We start from the raw sequence: 22,683 nt of genomic DNA, 5'->3' as shown, positions 1-22,683 counted from the left end.
CGCATGATATATTGCACGTGGTATTGAAAAGTAATATTGCGCATTATATTTAAAAGTAATATTGCGCATGATATATTGCACGTGGTATTGAAAAGTAATAAAAAGTAATATTGCACACAATGTTGAAAAGCTAACCAAATTGGAGTTGTGTAGTGTGTGAAATGGAGACTGTTCATGCAAAAGGCAAGGCGTGTTCATTGATCTACAGAAATGAAAGAACTATAAATTAGCCTGTAATGCTTATTTTCATCTGTTATCCCCAGACAGATGTTGAAAAGGCACCCTAAGCGCCCCCTTTCATACTATAGATGTCAATATCAGCCTCAAAAGTCCCACATCAGTCAGGCTCTAATCATTGACCATTCAGGCTTTTATTTATAAGTAGAGTAAAGAAGGAGCTCTAGTTGAATCCCAAGTAATATAATTGGCAACGATTATTGGATAACTAGACTATAAAGGTTAGTTACCTCCTGTATTTTTCTTTTTTGAGCCTTCTCCACTGATCTTTCCTTAGACAGAAAAATATAATTTGAACGAAATCAGTGAGATTATTTGTGCCTCGAAACAGAGCAGCTCTGCCTCACAGAAATGCACCAAACCTAAACACCACAACAGCTGCTTTCACTGATTCCGACACATCTGGGACTTATTAGCGGAATCAGCCGCTGCAGCTTGCCTTCACACACTACAGACTCTTCACAAAGATACGCTAAAGCTGTCTAAAGCTAAAGCAAAACCAACGACATATACACAAGTAGAGTATATCCATACACTCCTAACCCTAATTCCTAATCCCTAACCCTAACCCTTACCCTCCGGACACCAGGCAGCTAACACGTGCTCAGTACTGTCCTCTGGCACGCTGTACCGGTCCAGCCAGGCGACCCAGGCCACGCCTCAGCCTCGCTCCCCAGGTTTTTTGACACCACCCTCTCTGGCTCCTCTCTCCAGGTATGAGTGCTCTGCAGTTGCAGAACCTGGCCACTTTAGCAGCGGCGGCGGCGGCGGCCCAAAACTCCGCCAGTCCCAACACCGCTAACCCCCTGTCCACCAACGCCGCCTCCCTGGGAGCGTTGGCCAGCCCAGGTAACACCGCAGTCACTCAGGTTGGGGTGGGGGTGGGGTCCGACGCCGGGGGTTGGGGCCAACCCCTGCCTACGTCCTCCGCTCTCCACTGTTACCATTACCAGTGTTGTCGCCCCGCCCCCCCCCCCATGACCCACCGCCACCGCCATCACCGAAACCATCAACCAAAGTCATCGCTGCCACAAAACATGACCATCTCCATTGTTCAGATCTCCGTCAGTGTTGTTTCTGGCCCATTCCCATGGTGTGTGTGTACCCGCCATCTCCGCTTTTCTCAGACCTCCATCTTAACACACCAACCGTGATGATGCTGTGCTGTCGACACTGCTGCCCTGCCTCCTGTCTTTGAACGCCTCACGCCGTCACCACCACCAACAAGCCACGCTCATCCCATGTTCCACGCACTGTACAGTATATGTGTGTGTGCGCGCGTGTGCATGTCTGTGTGTTCTGTGCTTAAATGTTTCCGTCCGGTTCTGATCTGTGCGTTTATGAGGGTTTAGGACAGTGTTGTTTCCCGACGGTCGGGGTTTGTTTACACCTGTGTGTGTGTGTGTGTGTGTGTGTGTGTGTGTGTGTGTGTGTGAGTGAGTGTGTCTGTGTTTTGTCTCTTGCTCGTGGCTTGGGGGTTAAAAACTAGCAGGTTTGATGTCTGAACTCGGCTCAGGGTTAAATATCGCCACCTTCAGATTCTCTCCTTCCTCTTTTTTTTTTCTCCCCACACTGCCTCGTTCTCTCCCTCCTCCTCCTCCTCCTCCTCCTCCTCCTCCTCCTCTCCTTGTGTTCCTTGTTGTTGCCCTCGTCTTTTTGCCGCTGCCCACCTTTTGACAAGCTCCCTGTTTCTGCTCCGTCATTCTCCCCTTTCATGTCGGCTAGGCCTCGCTCCAGCAGCCGTGTTTTTTTTTTTTTTTTTTTTCACTGTCTCTTTTGGAGCACACTCCCAACAGAGCATGAATATGAAAAGCTACAGTACCTTCAGCCCCCCTCTCTCTCTCTCTCTCTCTCTCTCTCTCTCTCTCCTTCTCCCTCCTTCACGTTACCGCTTGCGCCGCTTCCATCCCACTTCCTGCCTCCACCAAGCCGGTTCGCACTCAATGCCCGTTCCTGTCTCGTCTTCCTTTCTCTCTCTCTCTCTCTCTCTCTCTCTCTCTCTCTCTCTCTCTCTCTCTCCTTTTCTCCCAGCCTCTCTTTCTGACTCTTTTATGTCAGTCCAACCTTGAATAGTACACAGTACTCAGGTTGAGCCACTCGGTGTCAATGAAACTGGAAACATCAAACCACGCAGTTGAATAAATATAGACAGTACTGCATGGAGACAGGCCAGAATATATATATATATATATATATATATATTTTTTTTTTTTTCTTTTCTGCCGACATAATGCTCCCCTTTATCACACCATTTCTTCCTGTATTCAGCGGCAATCCTGCTTTGTTGGCATCGCTTTGATGAGATCAAGGGTGAATGAATAGGTTAAATCTTCTCCTGTCTGTGTGGCCGGGTTAGCTCAGTTGGTAGAGCAGGCCCATTTCCTGCATGTCTTCCCCCTCTCTCTCCCCTTTCTCACCTAGCTAGTCATATAAATTAAAGGTGCACTATGAGTTCCTGCATGACGTCACTTCTGTTGACCTTCCAAGTAAATGCCAAACAAAACAGAGCACGCTCGCCCCTCCCGCCATGTTTCCATAACTGTCATGACTAACTGACTAACTCTCACTAACCCCCACCCCCTCCCCTAACCATCTTGTCGGTGATTGGCTGGAACGTGGTTTGTTGTGTTTTGGTGCACAGCCTGTGCCCCCTAGTGTTTGTTCGACGTTCATGACCCCTGTGTTGTCTCCCGAGACCGGGCTTTTTCACGGTGTGTTCAGGGGGCAGGCAGCTAGCGGATCATGGGGAGATACCTACGATTTGAGAGAAAAATGTAATCGCGCGGAAACCATGAAGGAACTCATAGTGCACCTTTAAAGGCGGAAAAGCCACCCAAAAAAATGTTTCTCTTGTCAGAAAACAGAACCAGGTTGTGAACTTTGTGCACCATTCTTCCCGCCATCTCACCCACCACCTCCACCGACGTAGCAGTTCATGGATGGCACACGTTTCACATTGGTGTGTGTGTGTGTGTGTGTGTGTGTGTGTGTGTGTGTGTGTGTGTGTGTGTGTGTGTGTGTGTGCGTTTGTGTCCACTGTGCTGAATTCTGTGTGTTATTTGGTGTCAGTGACAACACGACCAACTGATATTTAAGACCAGCTGTGCTTGAGGATAAGTCACTTCAATATACCGCAAATAAGAGAGAATTCCAAAAGTTTTACACAGTTTTAGAAACATTTCCGAAAGACTGTTTGTAAGAGTAAAGCGTCTCCACTGATTGTGCTCTTGCCTTTCTGTAAATATGTCTGCTTTTTTTTTTTTATGGTCCTTGTGTGTTTTTTTATGCAATCACTCTGAATGCAGCAATCCTCCAGTTATACCTGCTTTTGTGAATATCTCCTGATCAGAACAAACCAGACAGCTGTGTTCTTTTAAACTGAAAAATGTTTTTTTTAATCTATACCTTTTAATTTTTCACGTTTTTTTTTTTTTTTTTTTTTTTTTATGTGTAGGGTCAAGGTGCTGCAACTTGTTAGATTAATTAAAGGTGCTACTTGTAATAGTTCCATTCAAATCGGCCGAGACACATTATTGTAGATCCATAACAGAATGAGATCACTGTGGAGACAAATGGTTGCCTCTAAATCACTTTTCCCCTTGAACTCCAGAGATGTTTCTTCATTCTCACTGGTTCCATTTAAACGATACGCGTACTGTAGCGAAAAAGTGATTTCTCCATTGGCCTCCCAGCATTCGTCTTCATCATCAAAAGGCTTTAGCTCTGCGTGCACTGGAATAATCCTTCCTGCAGACTCATATTTGGACTAGAGTATGACGACGTCAGGCTACCGATTGGTATTAAAATGGTTTTGATTTTTTTTCTTTTTTAATCCAACAGACAAACAAGCAGAGCAGTGAAAACATAACCTCCTTTGTTGGAGGGGAAACGAAGCCAGCCAGTCTTCTCAGCAGTGGTTTCAGTTGTTTGCAGTCGCAGCATGAATGTTTCAAAGCGATGTTAAATTATACACGTAGCACCTTCTGCATAAGCCCTGTAAAGAGTTTTTAATATGCATTTAATAAGAAAGCTTCACCTGTGCTCGAGGGAACCTTGTCGAAGCTTGTATAAGACGTCTGCTCCTTTGTCTCCTACTCTCCCTCTTCGCCTCCGTCCTCTCTTTTCACTCTCTCCATCTTGTTCTTCACCTCCGCCCCTTTCCTCTCCTCCCTTTCCTCCCTTTTCCCACCCTCTCCTTCCACTCTTCCCGCAGCGGCGGGCACAACAGCCAGCTCCAACGCCAGCGCCATGAACTCTCTGACCTCTCTGGGCACCCTGCAGGGCCTGGCAGGCGCGACCGTGGGCCTGAACAACATTAATGCACTAGCAGGTAGCGTCAACAGTGAGTATTCACCCTGCCATCAGCCACTCCACCTTCACCCACACCTCCGCTACGACCAGGGTGCGATTTGTGAAAAAGTCCGAGGGGGATGTTTTTTTTTTTTTGTTGATCATGCACAACAAAACATGCAAGAATTAAATCCCCCTTTCAACACGGATGGATATAATGCCACTCCAATGCCATAACACTCGTTTATGAGCTACGATATTCAATGGAAAATAATCACTAATCAACTTAAAACAGCGCTTTCAAGCCGGTGAGTGGAGTTCACTTCGCAGCGATAACAAAATACTTTGAGCCAGGAAACGCTCGTTTGTTCCTCGGGAGTGTTTTAATTCAAACCACAACTTTTTTTTTTCCTGAACTGAACTAGTCGTTTTGGTGCCTAAATTTAACTGTCAGCGACGCATGACGCTCACTTTGTCAGGCTAAACTCCTCTACCATCCATGGCCCCTGAAGGGACCGTCATCTGGCGGTGCCTGTAGCCCGGCTCGCAGTCACTTATTGGCGGCTAAACAGCTGCTGCTGGTAGCCGGTGTCCCGGGGCTCTGTAGCGGCTAAATACAACCAGCAGCTGCCGCTCGGATTTTATCGTTCTATGGAACTGTAGACTGTTCACGTTACAGCGGTTTAAAATACTACTACTTGGAGTTTTTCCTCGCCACTGTCGCACTAAATGCTTGCTCTTGGGGGAATTACTGGACTTGTTGGGTCTTTGTAAATTATAGAGTGCGGTCTAGACCTACTCTATTTGTAAAGTGTCTTGAGATAACTCTTGTTATGATTTGATACTATAAATAAAATAGAATTGAAATTGAATTATGCTGTATATCCGTCCCTCCAGAAAAACAATTACAAAAAAACTCTCAAATTTTTCTGTAAGGACTGGTATATACACTAGAAATGGTCTATTGGTGAAGTAGCATTGATCACATTGAGGGGGGGAGATACATTTTGTAAAAAATAAATGATAAAAAATAATTCAGCAGAGGCAGGGATATATAGACCAGAAAGACCAGAAATCCCCCCTGTCCCACCCGTCCCCCCCTCAATCCCCGGCAAATCGCACCCTGGCTACGACCATCCACACCCATCGGCAACATCGCTACCACAGCCTGTGAGCCGATGCAGAGAGAGACGCAGCCACCCGACGCGCCATCTAGAGTTCGATTGATGTCGTTTTTTGAATTAAATAATTCAAATTGACAATTTCAGTGGGGCGACTTCCCCACTTTTCTGTCCATCTGTACCGTCTGATAAAAATGCCCCTAAAAAATAATGAGAAATAAGAAAAAATGGACAGTTTCTCATAAATGATCTTGAATTTCGACAAATTTAAAGAAAGGAAAAAAGATTTGTCACTAAAACTAAACTAAAACTAAAGCTTTTTAACCGATCCAGCAGAGCTTTTTTTGTGCCAAACAGAAAAAAACTTGACAATATATTTATTATTATTAAACAAAGGCTGAGTATATCCACAAAAAAAAAAAACATGCAGTTGTCCGACTCTGATGTCCATGTCGGTACAGGATGGATCACAGTCTACATGAAAATAATAGTTAAGCTAAAGCTCATAGGGTGGAAATTGATCATGTATTAATTTTTTGTAGATTTAAAGTCAATCATTCACTTCATTTTAGACGTTAAAGTCTGTGTATTACAAACAAAGATTGAGGGAGAGAAAAAACAGAAGAAAAGATCATAGACAAAAAAAAAAAAAAAATATATATATATATATATATATTCAGAATGTTTATGTTTGACGACAAAGGTACAAACCACCAACCAAAGTACGCTGAGTTTGGTTCTTCCTGTCGTCTCTCTGCGTCTCGGACTCACCCGACAGTAAATTGTCCTCGCGCTCTCATCGCCAGCTAAAATCATTGACTCATCTGGCAGCCGATATTTCATCCATTCCACCGTTCATTCCTCCATCTTTTCATCCGCTTCCTGGTTGTGTCCTGGGTTCCGCTTGCTGTAAGAGTGCTGCTGTCAGAGCGGGCGCGCTGCTGTCGCCTCACGTGTCTCCGTTCGTGTTGTCGTCGTGTCACATCCTGTTTGTTGTGTCCCAGTTGCCTTTTCTGCAGGGGTGGAATCTAACGGAGTACATTACCTCTAGTACTCTACTTAAGTAACCTACACATGTTGAGGTACTTGTACTTTGCTTGAGTCTTTTCTTTTCACGCCACTTTCTACTTCTACTCCGCTACACAAGTATTGTACTTTTTACTCCAATACATTCATCTGACAGCTGCAGTTACTAGTTACTTTACAAATTAAGATTTTTGCACACAAAACACATGTAGTTTATAAAATACATTTATTAGAAATGAAACTACCCAACAATATAACTGCCTACAAGTACCGCTGAAATTATGAGATGAAACAATGAAGGATTTTCACACTTTTTACCCTTTTTTTTACTCTTTTTGGGGGCCTTTGACCCTTTTTTGGCGCCTTTGACCCTTTTTTTGATGCTTTTAACACTCTTTATGGCGCCTTTGACCCTTTTTGATGCTTTTAACACTCTTTTTGATGCTTTTGACCCTTTTTTTGGCACCTTTGACCCTTTTTTGATGCTTTTAACACTCTTTTGGATGCCTTTGACCCTTTTTTGATGCTTTTAACACTCTTTTGGATGCCTTTGACCCTTTTTTGGCACTTTTGATCCTTTTTTGGGGGCCTTTGACCCTTTTTTTTGCACCTTTGACCCTTTGTTTGACGCCTTTGACCCTTTTTTGATGCTTTCAACACTCTTTTTGATGCCTTTGACCATTTTTTTGACGCCTCTGACCTTTTTTTGGCGCCTTTGATCCTTTTCAAAGCTTTTAACACTTTTTGACGCCTTTGACCCTTTTTTGGGGGCCTTTGACCCTTTTTTGGGGGCCTTTGACCCTTTTTTGGCGCCTTTGACCCTTTTTTTGATGCTTTTAACACTCTTTATGGCGCCTTTGACCCTTTTTGATGCTTTTAACACTCTTTTTGATGCTTTTGACCCTTTTTTTGGCACCTTTGACCCTTTTTTGATGCTTTTAACACTCTTTTGGATGCCTTTGACCCTTTTTTGGCACTTTTGATCCTTTTTTTGACGCTCTTGACCCTTTTTTAACGATTTTAACACTCTTCTTATGTTTTTGACCATTGTTTGACACTTTTAACACTCTTTTGACCATTTTGTTTAGGCTTTTAACACTCTTTGACACCTTTGACCCTTTTTTTGGCATCTTTGACCTTTTGTTTTTTGATGATTTTTACACTTTTTGGCAATTTTGAACTTTTTTGCGGGTTATCACTCTCTTTTTGACTCATTTGACCTTTTTTTTGACGCATTTAACGCTTTTTTCAATTCCCGTTTCTAAAATGTGAGTTTTCTGCATTGAGTACTTTTACTTTTAATCCTTTAAGTACATATTCTTTACAGTTTGGTATTAGTACTTTTACTTTAAGTAAAGGATCTGAATACTTTCTCCACCACTGTCTCCATCACAATCTAGATTTGAGCTAACCTGTATCCCGGTGTTTTTGAACCATTCATTTTACCTCTGCTTACTATCTTTCCATCACAGCTTGTAACTAATTACAGATGTATGCACACTTTGGTACTTCCAAAAAAGCACCAAACACGTCTATTTCCATGCCAAATTTGATCATTTTCATGCACAAAGTACAAAATGAATACCACAAAAAGTTAACACCATCACTGGGAAAAAAATTGAAAAAAACAACTTTTTTCCTGTCAGGAAGCTATATGACAAGACAATACAATACTTTTAATAATAATAAACGCTTATGATAAGCAGTTGGTACAGTATCAAGTGCGTTCTTATTCAAAGTCTAAATAAGTCCGTTTTCCGGATTGACTTGACAGTCTGCTTCGATCCAGAGCCAGAGAGACGTTTCTATCCACATGTGAGTCGTATGGACCACACAGGCTGTGGCGTCTGCCGTGCGCTGTGTGTCCTGCCTTTGACCTGGGGGGGCGGGGCTGGGATCTTAATCAGAACTGTTATAACAGCAGAGATCCTGTACCACCGGCCTCTTCTACCACATTATTCTCCTCTGACCTTTAGCGTTCCTCGGCTGGAGTAGCTGTATCCGCTGTGTAAATCATATACGCGTCAACTCCAGCACACACAGGTACAGAAACACAGAACACACAGGACACACACACACACACACACATACACGCACACACACGCACACATGCTCGTCCCTTCAAACAGAATGGGTCGCTTTTGTTTTGCATCCCATTTTGTCCCGGCTAACCCTTCTCTCCGCATTGTGCCCCTTTCCTCATCTATCCACCCCCCCACCCCACCCTCCACCACCAACCGCCCCTCATTTAAACACATCTAGGCCCTTAATTGAATTGCAAAGGTCACCGGTGCAATTATTCCTGAATAAATGAGTGACCTATAATCCGGGGCTCCGCGGTGATAATTTATTTCACTGTGTCTGACGGTGAGGCGACAGGACGCCGAGCCAATGTCAGACCCCCTCAGACAAGTTGCCCTCCGTCGTGATATTAAGCCGTTACAAGCAGCTAATGAGTGTTACCGCTGCGTTCCTTCGCTTTTTTCAAACCAGACTACCCACCCCCAAACCCCACCCCCCGTCCACCCTTCCCTCTGCGCTCTTCAAACCCCTAAAGTGAGACATCGCAGTCTGGAAAAGCACATCACACCTCGCTGTCCATGTTTCACCGAGCTGCTCTGAACGCGTGGCGGGATAATTCTCGACGGCAACCTGGAAGGATTATGTGAAACTTCTGTATTTGGGGCATTATGTGATTTACATATCACATACCAATGCAGATTATGTGGAATTTAAATTTCCATGACACTAATAAATCCTTCCTCTTTATCAGGATGCCCTAAAAATACACCTATTGTTTGTTTGGACGGATGAATCATTACTACTGCTCCTGTTTGTGAAATGCAAAACACTGCGATTCAATGTGCTTTATATAAGGTAATAACACTGAATAATCGACACATTCTAACTCCCAACTTTTCACATACAGTACGGACGCTTGGTCAGGACCCCTTGGCGTCATGTTTTTAACGCCTTTGGCGTAATTTTTCAATGTGCAGGGAAGGGTTATAGGTTCAGGCAACGAAACAACATGGTTAGGTTTAGGAAAAGATCTTGGTTTTGGTTAAAATAACTTAACCTTAAGTACGTTACATACTTAAGTTAAAAGAAGTCAACGTAGAAGGTTTTTTTAGGGGGCATTTTAGGCCTTTATTTGTGACTGGACAGCTTAGACATGAAAGGGTAGAGAGAGGGGGAATGACGTGCAGCAAAGGGCCGCAGATCGGAGTCGAACCCGAGGCCGCCGCGTCGAGGACTGAGCCTCTGTATATGGCCGCTCTGTATAAGTCCTTTGTTTGTTTGACCCAGCCAACCACCCCCTACGCCATCTCACATCGCAGCAGTCGAGCAGTTAAAAGCCCCGTGCGTGTCATACAGTCAAGGAAATAGAAGAGCATAAAATAGGAATGGATACATTATATACTGCAGATCTAAAAAAACAATGTTTGTAAGGTTGGTAGGTGTTTATTATATAGGTATTCATTTACTGTAATATTGCTTAAAGTTAAGAGACTAACAATAGACTTTTAGACCCTTTTATTAGGCTTTTTTCTCTAGAAACGCAGGCTGCTACACTCCCCATAATTCAAATGGATAGCGTCTTTTCCTTAGTGTCAGAGACCAAGCAAGAAAGGCAGGACAAAGGTGAAAAAAATTATGATTTTCAGAACTGAAAATAATAAATAACAAAATAATAAATAAACTGTGTTGCAACCTAACCAAACAGACCTAAGTTCTAAAGGATGCACAAGGGCTTATATACCCACATGTATATAAGCTGCCCATCCCAGACACCAAGGGGAAATTAACTGATAAACAACATTAAACATTTAACACACTTACAAGATACCCAACCTAAACAACCTGTCAAAAGAACTTTTTACAAAGAGTGAATTAGCTTGAACAAATCCTAACAAATTCACACAAAAAGGATTATTGTTGCCTCCCCCCTCCCCCCTCCTTTCATCTCCCTGTTGGCTCCTTCCACTTCCTGTGGCCTGTCCTTAAAAGGCCCTCCCCCAGCCCAGCAGCAGATGTGGCCACCACACCTTAGTTCCTCCCCGCTCGGCTTTGTTGGCCATTTTAAAATTTAAAAAGAGTTGACTCCAAAAGCAAAAAGCTCCAACAGGACTATTTTAAGACCAGATGGGGAAATGTGTCCCTTTAGGTGGCCCTGCATTACAGCCACGCCCCTGCTAGTGTGTTGCAAAGTGTTTTTTGTTTTTGTTTTTTTTACGTGATCATTCAGGTGTTTTACATTTTGTCTTAGTGTGTCTTAGTGTGTCTTAGTGTGTCTTTGTGTGTCTTTGTGTGTCTTTGTGTGCGTGCGTACGTCGCTGCGTGCTTCTGATTTGGAGGACACCTGTGTGCAACTCTGGCTGTCATCAGCTACACCCATACTGTACTTGAAAGTGTTAATTTGTGTGTCCTGTGTAAGCCGTTGTAGTATCAATGTGTCTTTTGTGTGTGTGTGTGTGTGTGTGTGTGTGTGTGTGTGTGCGCGCGTGCTTGTGACGTCCTGTAACAGTCGTGTGCGTTGTTTATGTGTGCGTGATAGTGTGTGTGGTGAATACACAACCTCTAACGGGAGCGCTAATGAGTAAGTGCACTCTTCTTTCTTTATTGTTGGGTTTTATGTAAAGTTGCTCAAATGCTCTCAGGTATGGCGGCTCTCAACGGAGGACTGGGCGGCGCAGGGCTCACCAACGGGACGGCAGGCACCATGGACGCGCTGACGCAGGCTTACTCAGGGATCCAGCAGTATGCCGCCGCGGCGCTGCCCACCCTCTACAGCCAGTCCCTGCTGCAGCAGCAAGGGGCCGCCGGCAGCCAGAAAGAGGGTCAGTAGCCTGGGGCCATCCGTCTGCGCTATCACTCCTGCTAAGTGGGAGTAAGAATTCAGAGTGCTTACGGCAGCAAACAGACAACATGAGACATTTAAACTCTCAGCCGACACTCGTAGTGGTGTAATATCTAGATAAAATGTCACAAATGAATCCATTTGAAGATGCGATATGATACTTAATTGTCAGTTCACACCGTAATTCATTTTGTGTTCCAGAGCAGCATGAATAGACATATCAACAGCCACGGCAAAGAAATATGTTTCATGATATCCTCGGATCCAGATCTTAATTGGAAGCAACAGGATAGACTGATGTATAAAAGAGTTCTTTAGCCTGTTGTATCTAAACGAATAAGGACTCTAAATCGCCCGTTAGAAGGCAAAAGTTGGTATTCATAATTTCAAACATGCCAAGTCAAGTGTCAAGATTATTTTAGGTTATAAATATGTAAACAAACACTACTTTTTTTTTTTTTAAATTAAGCAGCACCCACATTGCTCACCTGGAGTTTTTTGTGTTGCCACGCAACCAGAAGTTGTTTCCTGCTGCAAAAATGATGGGTTTTTTTCCCCCAACAACAGCAGCTTAGAAAATGCCAGTTATTATCGGGAATGATGAGGGAAATAAAACACAAATGAGCTGCTAATTAAGTAGAAGAAAAAAAAATGTTTGGTTGTTAAAAATGAACACATGAATTCACGGATTTTCTTTTTTCCCTCCTGAAAATAATGAGCTCTACATATCGGATGCATATACTGTATTGATATCTGAATTTTATTTTAAAATCTGTATGAGCTCCGCTTTAAAACACTTTTTTTTTTTTTTTTAAACCAAAGATAGATTTGTTTATTCATACATAGACCAAAGTGATTGTTAGGCCTTGTTTTTCAGCTAAAAAAAACAACCCAAAATGAACCAGAAGACAAACGTTCTGTCTTATTTTGAAAGAGCTTACTTTAACAGCAGAAAATGTTAACTTTACAGTCAGTATGAATGAGTTAGGAATCATTCTGGTATATTTCTGTTCAGTCAGACCTCTAGATAGTGTTGTTGTATAGTTTTTTCTTGTCATGTGGAAAAGAAAATGTCATTTTGATCAGTGGACATATCAGTGCTATTGCAAAGTGCCCCCTTCGTACAGAAACCTGGCGGCTGAATGAAAACTTTTTCCAAAAAGCTTTCAACGGCAGTGTTTAATACAAAGCCAACCATGAAATGAATAGTAAAACAAATGGAGATATGTCTGTTTGTCCACTTCCCATGTCTGCTTCAAACAAAAAGGTCCATTTGTAAAGACGCTTTCTTTCTTTGACAGTCCACGCAGGGGGGGGCGCCCTATGACTCCTCTTAAGAGAGACGCCATGCAGCCGAATGAATCGATGAATCAAAAGCAAGAGAATAGGGAACTACTTTTGTCAGTAGAGAGCGGAAAATATTATGAACTGAAAATGAAAGGCATTCATCTTTGTTTAATTTCCAATACAATTGGTGAGTGTTGTTTAAAAGCAATGACCGACTCAAGGCCACGCGATATTGTGCTAAACGCTGTGCTTCGGCTCTGTTCCTATGACGACTGCACAGCAGTTGCCACAATGCAACGCTCCCTTTTTCGGCAGTTTTGCTAAAAGGGATATTAGTTTAAAGTGTGATTGTATGAGGTACTTCTCCATAGTCAGTGCGTTAGCTACAGTAGATGGTAGGGCTGGGGCCATGCGCTTTTGTCCCAATATGATTCTTTCGCAATACATGGGTGCCAGTTTCAAATTGTATTGCCATTGTAGAAGTATTGCGATTCGATAGTATATTGAGTATTGCGATTTTGATTTCCTTTTTTAACAAATAACAAAAGTTGAATAATGCACTTCTACAGACAATGTTTCTAAAAAACTTATAGTTTTCAAAGAAGAATGCACATTCAGTCAGTCTGACATTTATTTCATTTGTAAAGAATGGATTTTCTGCTTTCCATCTGTTTTGCTGGAAATGTATATGATGTAGTCGCCGTCAGTTGTATATATATATTATTTATATATTCTGTGGGAAAGAATCTATTTTAAAAGTCGTCGCGATTTTTTTTCTCCCACCCCTAGTAGATGCTGTTTGGTATGCCCCCAGTTTGGAGACCCAGACAGGAGTACCGACACAGAATCTAATCAATGTACTGCTGCGGACGGGGGTCAGCAGCTACACGTCCTCTACGACGCGGAACTGAAGCCGTTATCGCTGCTCTCTTTAAAGCCACCAGACTGCTTTGACAAAAAAAGTATTTTACCTCGCAGAACACGGGAGTTGCTGGTCTACCGCTGCCTCCATCGGTTAGTTAGTTTGTTTGTCAGTTATGCAATGCGTACGCGTAGACAAGCTGCTGCGACGCGAATGGCATGTTCACATACTTGCCCGAGAAATCTGCGTGTACCTGAAGGATTAAACGTATATCCACTAGGGGGCAGATCAGGGCCATATCATCCCTGGCCGACACCGGAAGATATTGCTCGGCTGGAGTGTGGAGCAGCTGCTGACCTGCCTGTCAGACGATCTACTGCCCCTACGTTCATGTAAATATGTTGCATCTTGCGGACGCATATGGTTAATTTCAAAAGACATCCACAACCTACGCTCCAATGGAACACAGGATACACGTGGCAGCCGTCCTACGTGCGCGAACGCGGAGTTAAAGGCAAGTATATCTGTGCCTTAAAATGCGTTTAGCTGCTGCCCCCCGTCCACAGCAGGACATCGGTTAGCTTCCGTCGTCGGTACTCCTGCCTGCTTCTTCAAACTAGGGGGCGTTGCCGACCGCCATCTACCTTAGCTAACACACTAGTCTCGCATTGCCAGACCTTCCTCCAAAGCGCTGCGGAGGAGGAAAGTCTGGCTAGTCCACACAGCATTCCGGGATGGGAGAAAAACGTGCTCTGGTTTATTGGCATTTCTTTAAACCAATCGCAATTGTCTTGCGCGTTGCTCAGCGCCGGACGGAGCCACGGAGCCACGGTGACGTTGCAAAATTGCCTCTGGAAGGAACTTGTTTTGGTGGAATCTGAGTTTTCTGTTGCACGACCAATACCATCAAAGGTTGTTTTGGTCGTGCAACAGAAAACTCAGATTGGACAGATAGTCTAGCTAGCTGTCTGGATTTACCCTGCAGAGATCTGAGGAGCAGTTAACCATAGTCCTCATAATTTGACCAAAGTTTTTAAAATTACAACACAAAGAAATCGGAAGGTAACAGAACAAAAGAGGGACATTGGGCGATTTTTTCCGGCAGCCCTGGAGCCGGAAGTGGAACATCGTGGATATAGACTACTAATACGCTGACTATGGAGAAGTAGCTCACACAACCACACTTCAAAAGATCCGAACTGTCCCTTTAAATGAAAAGCCGCTCTGACTGTACACGCGCTCTGCATCTCGTCCCCTCTAGGTCCTGAGGGTGCCAACCTGTTCATCTACCACCTGCCCCAGGAGTTTGGAGACCAGGACATACTGCAGATGTTCATGCCTTTCGGAAACGTGGTCTCTGCCAAAGTCTTCATCGACAAACAGACAAATCTTAGCAAGTGCTTCGGTACGTCAGCTGTACAGGCGTCAGTGTGCGCTCCCCTAAAAGGGAAACGCACACTAATGCCTGCAGTTTATCTGTCCTTTTTTCTTTCTTAACTGTGTCCAGGGCCCGGAATCCTCTGAAGGCTTTTCTATGGTGGAAAATATAGTTACACTTTAGTAATATTCTAGCAGTTCTTTCAAGAAAATTCCTCTAGAAATCAAAACGACAGGATGTGACACATACTAGGGCTGCACAATATGTGATTTTTTAAAATCATTATAAACTTGCGCAGTAAACACTGTGAATGCTGCCGAAAGTTAGTTTAGTTAGTTGAAAGAGAGTAACAGTAGAAAACTGCACTTACAAATGTAACTGTCCCTCTTTTTCTACTGGTGCTTTTATGTTCAATTCAGTGTTCAGTTTGTATTTTTTATTTAACAGGCATTTTGCTGTATTTTAGCAGAATACTGAAAGCAGCAGAACCCAGTACACTTTAATATCTGTTTATGTATCACAAGTAATATCGTTATCGCCATATTCAGTGTTATAGCATATTGCATATTTTCATATTTTTTCATATCATGCAGCCCTGTCACATACAGTAGAGCAGGAATCTTCAACAGAGGGTCCTCAGAGTCAATGCAGGGGGGCCTCGAAATTATTGCAAAATTTTGAAGTTTTTAAATGAATCTAACACATTATTAGCAAATATAAGTCCTCACTGCTTACTGTCCTATTGGTAAGGTAGTCTCTAAGGCCATCCGCAGACACAAATAATCCTAAAGATTCACTGTGCCTACAAGTTGTTGTATGCCTAGTTTAATATGCAACTTCATTTAATATGCAATATATGTAGTAGGGGGTCCCTGGGTCTGTCTTTCAGCTAAGGGGTCCTTGGCATAACCCTCCTGTTGTCCTCGGGTCAAATTTGACCCATATTCAAAACTTTTCTCTTTCAACCAAATAGTCAAAAAAAATAACGTGGATGGTTCCATACAACCATTATTCAATTAAAAATGTTATGGGACAGGCTTTGTTGACCCTTAACTGGAACAATAAGTGACTCCTTTCCACCTGGTATTAAAACTCTACCTGATTGTTGGGTAAAAAAAATAAAAAGGTTCTAATCCAGGATGAAATGGATTAAAGTATACCGTAGACGTTCATGTGCCGTCCATGTTGACAACAAAACCTAAATATAATGCATCTCCGTTCCTCACGTTCCTCACTCAGGGAAACAGAAAATAAATCAAGCATGGATGCAGGAAGCAACAGCAAACACAGACAGACAGCAGTGCTACTTGTCAGAAAAATAAAATGCACGGTGAGGATGGCTGTGAAACAAGCCAGACGAGGCGTTTACTGTCAGTTTTAGAGGTTGCACATATTACAAGAGGAAGTGAAGGGTGCGCAAAGATGACTTTGTGAGAGACGGTAAAAAAAAATATAAGACAAAACATAACTTTGCTGTCTTTAATTTTGACATTTTCACCAACAGTGGCTTTTGTGAAGTTGTTGGTATAATATTTTTGCAGTTTTACTGTGTTTTTATATGGATTTAGAATTCCCGGCATTTGTCTTTGCTGCCCTTGTTTTGCCGACTCATGCTTCACAAGTGTCACTACACCCCCCACCCCCCTATTTGCTTTACTATTATGTACATTATTACATTTAACTTGGCTTTATTCTTTCATTATTTTGTTGATGCAACTACCCAGCTCCCCTTTGGGAGTCATTACATTTTAATCTTTTCTTATTGTGTACCAGGGGTGTATTTTAATGTAGATGTAAACAAGACAAATCAGATCTCAAGACACAGAAACATAGTGAGAGTGCCTCTCATAGTATTTTCACATCAGTTTGTTATCACAAATTAATTTTGAGACGAATATAGTTGCTGTAAATAAACAAGGAGAAGCGTGTTCGTATCTGCCTGCATTTTATATTGTGTCCGATTTTTGAGGGAAATCTGCTGCAAAGAATAAAAAAATGAGTAGGCTATGGGGAATGTGGTATTCATTTTAAGAGATGCTGAAATATAAAATACAACAGGCGATATACAGTAGAGGCCACTCATCATCATCTCAACCGTGGTCTCATTATACCATCCATCCTTTTTCTGCTGCTTATGCAGGTCTGGTTCACTGGCCTCCAACTCAGCCAAATAAAAACTAAACACGTTTCTGACCTTATTTACCTTATTAGCGTTAGCGGACACAGGCTAGTGAAGAGAGACGACTTGCTAGCCAACAGGTTAGCAACTAATCCAAGGCAATTATCTTCACTGTTAGTGCTGCATTGGGTTTGTAGACACTTAAATAGATAGTTTGGATGTTTATAAGTGTGGTTGTATGAGCTACTTCTCCATAGACAGTGGGTTAGCTACAGTAGATGGAGGTCGGCACGCCCCCCAGTTTGGGGAAGCAGGCCGGAGTACCGACACGGAAGCTAAGCAATGTAAAAACATATATTTAGAATATTATCACAGCTTTCCCTTGCTGTCAGGCAGCCCTTTATGCGGGGAACTGAAGCCGTTATCTCTGCTCTCTTCAAAGCCACCAGACTCCTCTGACAAAAACAGTCATTTTACCTCGCAGGACACGGGAGTTGCTGCTCTACCGCAGCCGTTTTTAAAGGGTTCATTCAGATTCACCAAAGTTACACTAACGCTAGTCTCGCTTTGCCAGACCCTCCTCCAAAGCGCCCTGAAAGAGGGTCTGGCTCCTCCACATGGCATTTGGGAATAGGAGGAAAAAATGCTCTGGCATTTCTTTAAACCAATCAGAAACGTCATGGGCGGTGCTTATACATACCTGTTTTTGCATTTTGCTACAGAGCGGCTGCAAAATAGTCGTGCGAGTGAAAACTCAGATTGGACAGATAGTCTAGCTAGCTGTCTGGATTTACCCTGTAGAGATCTGAGGAGCAGTTAACCGCTAATCGATGGAGGCAGCGGTAGACCAGCTACTCCAGTGTTCTGCGATGTAAAATTACAGTTTTTGTCCAAGGAGTCTGGTGGCTTCAGTTCCCCGACGGAGAAGGCTCTTTAAACCTAACTGTCAGGAATTCTCGATATCTCGGACTAAACTTTCCAACTCTCGGCTGTGCGAAATGACTGTCTGTACAACATGGCATGAACACAACTCGACAGTAGCTAATTTAGCTAACCGTCTTGCAAACGTTACTCAGTCAAAGGATTAAATTGTAGCTAAGTCTAGCAGACACCTTACCTTACATTTACTCGTGCAACTTTAAGATGATAACAACCGATCTTAACCAAACCAAATGCAAACCAAATTTTTAACAATAATTGAATGTTTTTAAAACGCACCCTGTTGCAAGTTTAATGCCAAGTGGAAAAAGGACCAGTTTGCCACGTTGTCACATTCTTCTGCTCCATCTCCCTTTTTTTCACCAACTTTTCCCTTGTCTCTGGTTCCCCCCACAGGCTTCGTCAGCTATGACAATCCCGTGTCGGCACAGGCAGCCATCCAAGCCATGAACGGCTTTCAGATCGGCATGAAGCGGCTGAAGGTGCAGCTGAAGCGCTCCAAGAACGACAGCAAACCGTACTGATCTTAGCACTAGGGTCTATCTGCTCCCCATGTTAGCACTGCTAGGGTAAGTCCCCACCCACCCCCCACCCCCAACCCCCCCATCCCCCAACCAAACGGTGAAAATGACAACAACAAAAAATAAGAAACAGCAAAACCAGCCGAGGGGGGGGGTGTGTGGGTGGGGGGGGGGGGGTGAAGGGAGGGACGGGGAGGGGGGGTGGTGAAAGGAGGGAAGGGAGGGATGTTTGAGGGCGGGGGGAAACGACCTACAACCACCCTGAGGGAGACACACACGCCTTGTTTTTTATTTTTTTTATTTGAATTTTCTTGTTTCTCTTGCTTTTTTTGAAGATATTTATGTTAGCTTTCAAGAATTATTCTAATTATTTATTACAATTTCTTGTCATTTTTTTGACACACATGAACGCTTCCATTACCGTCATTACTTTGTGCAATTTTTTTTCTTCTTTTTTTTTTCTTTTTACAATGGAAGGAAGTAGCTATCTTGGGTAGTTCTTTGTTTCGAAGTTATTTTATTTTTTTTTATTTCTCAGTGATTATTTATACATTTTTGAGGACTAGTTACAGTCAGAACCGAGGTAAAGACGAAGGAGCCATGATGATTTTTTTTTAAATACTTTTTTCCTCTCTCTCTCTCTCTCTCTCTCTCTCGTTGTGAACCTGAGGCCTGGCGAAGGGTTCATTTTTTTTTATTTTTTTTTTGACGCGCACGCCGATATGCACATTCGACCTTTGACCTCCGCGGTGTTGGTTTCGCAGGCCACCGCTGCTTCTCCGAAAAAAAAAAAAACAACCTCTATGCCTGCTGGCAACCCGGGAGCAAAGGCTGCAAAACGTTAGTGGCCTCTTTACATTATAGTCAGCGGCGACGTCAGCCTGCCGTACAGTTCCACTCCACCACCACAAGAAGAAAAGAGAAAAAACACACTCCAGCTATGTCTTATTATTTATGTAAAAATATTAAAAAACCTTTTTTTTTTTTTTTTTTTTTTTCTCAGAAGGTGAAAAAAATAAATAGCAACTACTTCTCTGGTTCAGATCACATTGGTCTTTGTTGCGAGAAAAGGGATTTTACAGCATGTAGGACATTTTCAAAAATAACATCCAGAATTTGATGGAAGGCTATAATGATAATAATTCTAATAGTAGAAAATAGTTTATGGGTAGTGACTGAAAATACTTGATGTTTGTTGAAAGATTTAAAAAAAAGAAAAGAAGAAGTAATTCAAAAGTACAGAAAGCCACAGGCCTGTAAATTTTATTTGTAAAAAAAGCAGTTCTATTTTTATACGACATTTTTACTGCCTCAGATGACGAAAAAAAAAAGGATTTTATTTATTGCCTATCATTAAGTTATTGGACTCCTATAAAGTATACAGCGTCGTTAAAGTAGACCCCTTTGTGGAGAAGTCTCGTTGAACTGGGTTCTCCGATGTGTTTCGTGTTTTTTTTGTTTTTTTTCCTCAGTGCAGAAACCACAATCACAACTCCGCCGCCATTCGAGCCGCAACGCCCACCCCACCCCCCCCCCCCCCCCGCCCTTCCACGTGTGTGATTTATTCAATCACACGTCTCCTTGTGCTGTTCATGCATCCATCCATCCATCCATCCATCCTTCTCTCTCTCGCTCTCTTTTACACCACTCTCTCCATCCGTAGTGGGACTACCTCTTCACCTGTCCGACTTTCTACCTTTTTTTTCCCTCCTCGCGTTTTCACTTATTTCGTTTCGTTTTATTTCCGTTGAGTGTTTGCGTTTTTTGTTTGTCTGTAGGCCCTCCCCCCCCTTCACTCACCTTTCAAAATCTTTGTAAATTAAAAAAAGAAATTGAAAGACCCTCCTTCCTCCCCCCCCACCACCCCCCTCCTCATCTCTCCCAAAAAAAAATAGGAATATTTTCTCCCAAACGACAACATCCATCTGGGATCTGATGGATAATCCTTTGGGTGCTGTGTTTTGTGTGCGTGCGTGCGTGCGTGCGTGCGTGCGTGTTTGTTTTGTTGCCTGTTAGTATAGACCTATAACATTATATATCATATTAAAAAAGCGAAACAAAATCATAGCTAAAATATTGCCTGTGAAATCAGTGAGTGGTGTTCTGCCGGTTGCATTGTTGTCGGTTGTTGTTGTTGTTGTCGGTTGTTGTTGTTGTTGTTGTTGTTGTTGTTGTTTCTCCTGATTTTTACCAAAAAAAAGCCCAAATGCTGTAGTGGTGTGGTGCTCTGGCTCTCTGTGTGTAACTCTCTCCTCTCCCTCTGTTTTTTTCTTTCCCCCTTTTAGAACAACCCATCTCCATGCCTGTTAGCTCATCGTTTGCCTAGCATGTCTCCGTGGCGTCCAAACAGACAAAAAACTCTAAACAAAACAACCCCCCTCCCCACCACCACCACCCCCACCAAAAAAAACAAAAAAAGTGGCATCGTCCTCCTCCTCCCCCACCTCCCCCCGTCATTGTTTTTTCTGATGTCTTTTTCCGAGCTCAGCTGATCATAACCTGGTCCTTCTCCTCCTCCTCCTCCTCCTCGCCGCCGCCTACTGACCTTTTTTTGAACTTTGAGCTTTTTTGGACTTTAATTTTTTTGTTTTTTTTGTTCTTCTGTTTCTGTTTTGTTGCATGAGACCTCATTTGGATCTGTTTTCCAGGAATGGTGTTTTCAAGGGAGGCGACCAAAAAAAAAAAAAAAGGGGGGGGGGGGGGGGGAGGGGGAAGGAAAAGCGGGTAAGACAAATGAATCAATGTGAAAAAGATATAAAAGCTGCATTCATATGACAAACGTTACAAAAGACTGAGATTTTAATGGAAAAAACAAAAAAAACAACAACAAATGTTTCTTTTTGGAGAGGACAAGTGATTTCCATTCAGTATGTTTTCCTGCTTTTTTTTTGTTGTTGTTTTTTTCTTCTTTTTTTTCTTCTTTATGTCAGTTTTTGTTCTTCTTCTTCATTTAAAGTAAACTTGAAAGTTCACTACAGGAATTGGCGCATCACATTGCTTCTGGCGCCGACGGGGGGGAAAACCAACCACCCCCCTCCCCCCCCAAAAAAAAAAAAAAAAAAAAACACCGGGCCAGAAGCAGTGCGTGCCAGTTTCTCTGAAAAAAAAATAAGACTACTTCCAAACAGTTTTTAATACAAACTGTCTGATCAATATTAGACTCTCTCTCAGAGCTCTCCAACGGTTTTTACATTTTTCAGGCAGTGTAAAGTTTTTTGATAAGGCCATTTTAAGTGGCTCTGTTTCTCATTCAAAGTCTATATATAGAACCACTTTTTTCTAGAGTAGTTTAAAGGTAAAAAAATTAAAAAAAAGACATTTGCCCTGTTTGGGTGGGAGAAATGCTACCTACTTGTGTCACCTTTTGCTGAACTGACTCACAGATAGACAATCCGTGGTTTAAATGCACATGATGAAATGACCTATATTTTCTACTGTTTAAATGTATAGAGGAACGAAAAAAAAAAAAAAAAAAAAAAAAAAAACAACCAGACAAACTACTAAGATACCTGTAACCTGCGTTAACGTCGGTGCTTCTCGTGAGTTTAGTTGTGGTTGCATCACAAGTCCAACGGTCTTAAATGTCTCATGTTTTTCAAGAGAAGACTTAAAAAATCAGTTTACTTGAACAAATAGACAAAGCCTTTCATATTACTATAATAGTTACTTTGCTGTTTCTTTTCTTTTTCTTTTCTTTTTTTTCTTTTTACTTTTTTTTAAGGAGTCCCTATTTGCTAAATTTCTTGTTGGTTAATTAGCTATATAAAATTCCTAAAAATATATATAAATATAAATATTTATATATATATATATATATATATATATATATATAAAAAATGTCAGCTTGTGAAGCATCAATGTCATTATGATTTTTATTTCTCTCGTGGGAAACAATATTTAGGTGTGTTTTGTTGTTCGGCAAAAATGTCTTAAATAAAGGAAAAAAAGACGAGATCAGTGGAGTTCAGTGCCAAATTCTGAAGGTACTTCCTGCCTAGCGCGTCCGTGTACTTCTTGTGAAATGATTTGATAACATGGGTAT

General features: G+C 42.4%; 1 protein-coding gene across 7 annotated transcripts in view; it reads left to right on the top strand.

The window, feature by feature from the left end:
- The window catches only part of celf2 (cugbp, Elav-like family member 2), a 229,123-nt gene extending 208,069 nt beyond the window's left edge, over positions 1 to 21,054 (top strand). For 3 of the 7 annotated variants that reach the window (XM_028570257.1, XM_028570253.1, XM_028570255.1), the window contains exons 9-13: positions 4,451 to 4,579; positions 11,336 to 11,515; positions 14,946 to 15,089; positions 18,517 to 18,689; positions 20,927 to 21,054. In XM_028570257.1, coding sequence (XP_028426058.1) covers positions 4,451 to 4,579; positions 11,336 to 11,515; positions 14,946 to 15,089; positions 18,517 to 18,644 — 581 coding nt within the window. In that variant the 3' untranslated portion in view covers positions 18,645 to 18,689; positions 20,927 to 21,054. Of the gene's footprint in view, positions 1 to 951; positions 1,087 to 4,450; positions 4,580 to 11,335; positions 11,516 to 14,945; positions 15,090 to 18,516; positions 18,690 to 20,926 lie in introns of all 7 variants that reach the window. The other 4 variants (XM_028570256.1, XM_028570254.1, XM_028570259.1 and 1 more) reach the window with 3 other exon arrangements.
- The last annotated feature ends 1,629 nt before the right edge of the window (positions 21,055 to 22,683 follow it).

The sequence above is a fragment of the Perca flavescens genome, chromosome 23 (assembly GCF_004354835.1).
Source record: "Perca flavescens isolate YP-PL-M2 chromosome 23, PFLA_1.0, whole genome shotgun sequence".
NCBI lineage: Eukaryota > Metazoa > Chordata > Actinopteri > Perciformes > Percidae > Perca > Perca flavescens.
The sequence above is the reverse complement of the archived record's forward strand: the minus strand, read 5'-3'. Positions and strand labels throughout refer to the sequence as shown.